Genomic DNA, 6,129 nt, shown 5'->3' with positions numbered 1-6,129 from the left:
AACGTCACTTCGACCCTCAATAAACCTAAGGGCCCAATATATTTTTTCGCTGTCACTGTATTGTATCAACAGGCGTCTTCAGTCAATCCCTTTGTCCTGAAGAATTTCTTAAGCCAAAATATGTTCGAAGCACATCTGGTTTTTAGAGAGGTCCTTGGGTTTATTAGTCGCGCTGAAAAAATACGGAGAAAGCGAACACGCTCCCATCGGGAAGAATCGAATGTCTAGCTAATAAAACAATCAGGTTTTTCCATGAACAAGGTCACCTATCAACCACGATGGTAGGAGGCTTTCTGCCCATCCCTTCAAGCATCAGCGGAGGGCATAACCAATCGACATCGCGGATCGTTACCCTCACTTTTCTTAACGAAAAGTGTGAACAACGAATCCGCGTTCGTCATGCAAAAGGGCACACCCACACTGAACCTTCTTCCATCTCAACGCAAGAGCGACCAAGGGGTCGAAATTCTAACGCCTAAGATCCAACTGAGAACTGAACGGCAATTCAAGTCGATCCGCGACTTAGCCGAACATTCGCTTATTCTATACAGCATCATCTCGTGCTACGTCCACCAAGAGACTAAGTTCAATTGTAAGAGCCCGGCTCTATATTGTATGCATCTGTACTATCTGCGTGCGATAAAGTTGTTAATTGTTTATATCTTTTCAATCGTGTAGACTAATTGTTGGAAATATACATTCTTATAACTCTGACTCCCAGTGTTATACCGCATTAACCACCCCGATTATCCTAACCGAAATACGGGGATCGAACTATTCGTGGTGTCGATTATTCTAATCGTAACGGGAATTTACGACTCCCGTTGACGCGTATTCTAACGACCGCGTCTCCCCGCGATAGCTCGAATTTTACATGGTCCTTCGAGCCGGATCCTGTGTCAAGTGAAAAGTGCACGCCAGTGACACCCACTCTCATACAGTGCCACGTGAGTCCAACAGCGGCGGAAGGCGTTACCACCCCAGCGAGGTCAGTAACGTTAAGGGTCGGCACATTTGAAGAGGTATAATTCGGTTGTTGAAAAGCAACCACACATCCTCCTACCGCAAGGTGGACAATCGCCAACAGAAGTAAGTCCAAACGATTCCACTATCAATTACATAAAAAATAATGGCAACCGGAGACGAGCTCGCCAACTTGCGTCGTCGCCGGGGCTACTGTAGCGCCCAGTTTACACGCCTCGCAAAAAAACTGGAAGACATGGAACAATCAGGCTGTCCGGACGAGGTCGTCTTGCTTCACATTAAAGAACGTCTAGAAACCTTCGAGAAGGAAATCCGTGCATTACAACACCAGATCGTAACTTTAGACGAGGGAGAGATCGCGCGCGGCAGTGAGCTAGCGGAAGAATACGAAGGGCTGCAATGCCGAGTAGCCAAACAATTAATTAATACACGACGAAGTACGCCGTCACAGTCGACAAACGGCGAATCAGCCGTCGGCCGCGAGTCCGCGTCGCTTAAACTACCGGAGGTTCGCATACCTACATTTGATGGCGCCCTCGAGGATTGGCAGTCGTTTTACGATGCCTTCTCATCAGCGATAGATAGAAACGAAAATTTAGCACCGGTTCAGAAATTTCATCATCTCCGAACAGCCCTGACCGGCCGGGCCGCGCGAAGCATACAGTCATTACCCATCACCGACGCAAATTACGCAATCGCCATGGACGCTCTTAGGGAAAAATTCGACTGCCACCGTCAGATCTGCATGCGTCACTGGGACTTGATTTTCGACTATCCCAAAATAACTAAAGAAACACCCGAAGCTATAGACGATCTTATCGAGACAGTCAAGGTACATCTCCAAGCGTTAGAAAGACTCGGGGACCCAGTCATGTCAAACGCCATTCTCATAAAGCTTGTCACGTCGAAGCTACCCTCAGCCGTCGTTCGCGAATGGCAGCATACCCTACCGGACAAGAAATTGCCGCCATATACGCATTTAGTAGATTTTCTAAAAACACGGACGCATAGCGATAGAGCGTGCTCATCATTAACCGTCAAAAAGGGGGCGTCCGAGCAACACGAACGTAGGCGACAGGACGCGCCGCGAAGTTATACATTCGTAACTACACATAATACGTTGTTGTGTCCGGACTGCCACGAACAACACGAATTATGGAATTGCCATGCCTCCAAAACGAAGACGCCCAAAGAACGCCTGGAAATCGCCAAAGGGGCGTCGCTCTGTACCAACTGTTTAGGCAAGGGACACGCTCTCACTCAATGCTCCGCGGGATCATGTCGCATCTGTAGACAGCGACATCACACGTATCTGCATCAAGACCAGGGGCATAGCAAAACACGAACACGTGTCGACCGAACATCGAGCGGTCGATCGTCGAGCGACCGATCATCCAGCGGTCGATCTTCGCCCAGTTCACCGTCCCCGCGTCCGTCACATCGTTCGAGACGCTCATCTTCCCCCACCCGAGCGTCTCGCCGGTATTCTCGCCGAAATTCTCGCCGAGAGTCTCCCCGAACGTCTCCGCGAACATCCCCGACACGCGAATCTCGGTCACCGCGATCGGCGGCATCGGGATCGACCATATCGTCCAGTCCTAAACGACAAGGAAAACAATGACGTCATCAGACGAGCCTGTTAGGGACCGAACCACAGAAAACGGACTCATCGACCCCGCTTCCTTTTGAGCCATTGCAACACGACTTGTTAGTCACAGCGCAGGTCAACATCTTGAACAATGAAATTCAACCAGTTCGTTGTAGAGCTCTGCTAGACACCGGCTCTAGCATGAACTTTATCACCGAAAGGCTCGCTAACTCATTAAAACTCAATCAACAGAAATGTTCGGTCCCGATCGGAGCACTCAATACGTTATCGACGACCTTGAAACGCTACATCACGGCCACGATCACCTCTATTGACGGCACATACAAACGCAACTTGACGTTTCTGATCATACCGACTATCGCGTCTTGGGTCCCAAACCAACCCGTGGATCGCTCAACGATACAGATACCTAGGAATCTCCAATTAGCCGATCCAAGATTCCATAGACCTGCTCCGATCGAAATATTGTTGAGCGCCGGACCAACACTAGCATCATTCTGTGTCGGCCAACTTGATATCAGTCAAGCAAACGGGCCCGACTTGCGTCTGCAAAAGACGAGATTCGGATGGGTCATCGGGGGGAGCCCAACCTCACAATCATTAGCATACGCATTTCACACCTCCACGACGGCTTTACAGGCGGACCTCGCCCGTTTTTGGGAAATCGACGAGGGACCGTCCACCGCACGACTTTCGGAATCGGAACGACAGTGCGAGGAGCACTTTCGAAATCACGTTCAACGCAGCAACGAAGGGCGATACGTTGTCGCTCTCCCATTCAACGAAACAACTCCTCCGCTTGGATCTTCGAAAGCCATGGCAATGAAGCGACTCACCTCCCTCTGCCGTCGATTCCAACGAGACAAACAATTCGAAGCCGACTATCACGCCGTAATACAAGAATACCTGGAATTAGGACATATGACGAAGATCACCCCGGACCACTGCACGGACGACGGATATTTTCTGCCACATCACGGCGTGATCAAGGAATCCAGCCGGACTACAAAACTCCGAGTTGTGTTTGACGGATCTGCACCAACCACCACCGGAGTTTCATTAAACGACGTACTTCACACGGGACCGAAACTACAAGACGACATATTTCTCATCCTTTTAAGATTTCGTTTTCATCAGTATGTCATTACAGGCGATATCGAAAAGATGTATCGACAGTTTCTTGTCCGTCCAGAGGATCGGAAATTCCAACAAATCTTGTGGCGCAACTCGGACGGAGAAGTTGACACCTATCAACTTAACACAGTGACATTCGGGCTGTCAGCGGCCCCCTATCTAGCCATTCGGTGCCTCAAACAACTGGCAGACGACGAGGGACATCGATACCCACGAGCAGCGACGGTCTTACAGCGAGACTTCTACGTCGACGATGTTCTCACAGGAGCCGATACAAAGAACGAGGCACAACTACTGAGAACGGAGCTCATAGAATTGCTTAAACTAGCCGGCTTAAACATCCGAAAATGGGCAGCGAACGACCGGGAACTGCTACGAGGACTTTCCGAGCAGGACATAAACGATAAGCTGCTACTAGGCGAATCGCAAACTTTCAAGACTCTGGGTGTTGTTTGGAATTCCTTTGACGATTCGATCCTATATTCCGTCAAAATCAATCCTACCGCCTCTCGAATTACGAAGAGAACAATCAGCTCCGAAATTGCCAAGATCTACGACCCTCTTGGATTACTGGCACCAGTGATCGTTCGCGCTAAGATGTTGCTCCAACGACTTTGGACTTTAAAACTCGACTGGGACGAATCTCTTCCGGCTGACGTACACACAGAATGGAGCAAATACTATTCACAGCTACCTTTGCTAAACAACGTGAAGTTTCCACGTAAAACTATAATCAAGACTGCAGCGGAAATTGAATTACACGGATTCTGCGACGCCAGCGAAAGGGCGTATGGGGCATGCGTCTACCTTCGCACCATCGCTCCGGATGGTCATGTTTGGACACGACTCCTCACTGCAAGGTCAAAGGTGGCTCCACTCAAATCACAGACCATTCCAAGGCTGGAACTGAGTGGAGCACTTCTTCTCGCGTCATTGGCCACTACAGTCCTTCAAGCGTTACCAAGCAACATTTCTCGGACCGTTTACTGGACTGATTCTACAATCGTTCTACACTGGATTAATACATCACCTCACACGCTGAAAACCTTCGTCGCCAATCGTGTGACAGAGATTCAACAAAGGACTCACACCTCAGATTGGCGCCACATTCCCACTACCGATAACCCTGCAGATCTCATATCTTGAGGCCAATCACCCCAAGACTTCCTGCGAACTAGCATTTGGCAACATGGACCAGAATGGCTCCAACAACCTGAAAAATACTGGCCGTCGTGGAACCCAGTATCATTAGACGAAATACCAGAGCAAAAGAAGGCAACATGTCTGTCCGTGACTCCGCCTGACCACAGTCTACTGGAGAGATATTCTTCTTGGCCCAAGCTGATAAGAATTGCCGCTCGTTGCCTCAGATGGAGGCAAAAACAGGATCGGGGAGGACCTCTAACCACACATGATTTAACCGATGCGCATAACAAATTGGTCAAATTGTTACAACTCTGTTATTTTCCAGATGAAATACGTACTCTCCGCACAGATCGAAATGCTGCAGTGAAGGGGAAGCTGCAACGACTCAGTCCATTTTTGGACAAGGACGAGATACTGCGAGTCGGAGGCCGACTCAGTCATTCACCAATGCCCTTCACTCAGAAACACCCAATCATTCTACCCAAATCCTCAGTTACAGCACTCATAATCGAGCATGAACACCTCCTAAATCTCCACTCCGGAACTCAAGCTACCTTATATGCCTTAAGGAGATCTTACTGGCCTATCGACGGCCGTAGTCAAGTTTGGAGCACGCTGAAGAAGTGCGTACGTTGCTGCCGAGCCAACCCACTTCCAGTAGAATACGTAATGGGCGATCTTCCAGCGGCACGGATAACGGAATCTCGTCCATTTACCAACGTCGGAATCGATTGTTGCGGACCGTTCTACATCAAGGAACGGAAGGATCGCAACCGACGAAAAATCAAGGTATATGTAGCAATCTTCGTATGCCTTGCAGTTAAAGCAGTCCACCTCGAGCTGGTCACCGATCTCACTAGCGAGGCCTTCATTGCTGCTCTGCGAAGATTCATCGCTCGCCGAGGATTCTGTGTAACAATTTATTCTGACAACGGCACCAACTTCGTTGGCGCCAACAATGAATTACGAGAGCTCCGAAACCTCCTGCAGTCCGACGATCATAAGGTAAAGATTCAGTCCTTTTTAGCCGATCGACGAATCGAATGGCACTTCATTCCTCTCAACTCACCTCACTTCGGCGGGCTGTGGGAGGCTGCGGTGAAGTCCTTCAAACGACATCTCAGACATGTCGCAGGCAACGAGCTCTTAACATACGAAAATTTGAACACACTGATCATTGAAATCGAGTCTATCCTCAACTCCCGTCCTCTGACTCCAATATCATCTGACCCAAACGATCTTCTTGTCCTTACTCC

At 49.2% G+C, this 6,129-nt stretch overlaps 1 protein-coding gene across 1 annotated transcript; it reads left to right on the top strand.

The window, feature by feature from the left end:
• Positions 1-1,072: 1,072 nt before the first annotated feature.
• Positions 1,073-2,866, top strand: LOC126927105 (uncharacterized). The gene is made up of 2 exons (XM_050743440.1): positions 1,073-2,707; positions 2,825-2,866. The coding sequence occupies exon 1, from the start codon at positions 1,130-1,132 to the stop codon at positions 2,603-2,605; it is 1,476 nt and encodes a 491-aa protein (XP_050599397.1). The 5' UTR covers positions 1,073-1,129; the 3' UTR covers positions 2,606-2,707; positions 2,825-2,866.
• Positions 2,867-6,129: the final 3,263 nt, after the last annotated feature.

This window comes from Bombus affinis, unplaced genomic scaffold (genome assembly GCF_024516045.1).
Source record: "Bombus affinis isolate iyBomAffi1 unplaced genomic scaffold, iyBomAffi1.2 ctg00000074.1, whole genome shotgun sequence".
In the NCBI taxonomy this organism is placed as follows: Eukaryota; Metazoa; Arthropoda; class Insecta; order Hymenoptera; family Apidae; genus Bombus; species Bombus affinis.
The sequence above is the reverse complement of the archived record's forward strand: the minus strand, read 5'-3'. Positions and strand labels throughout refer to the sequence as shown.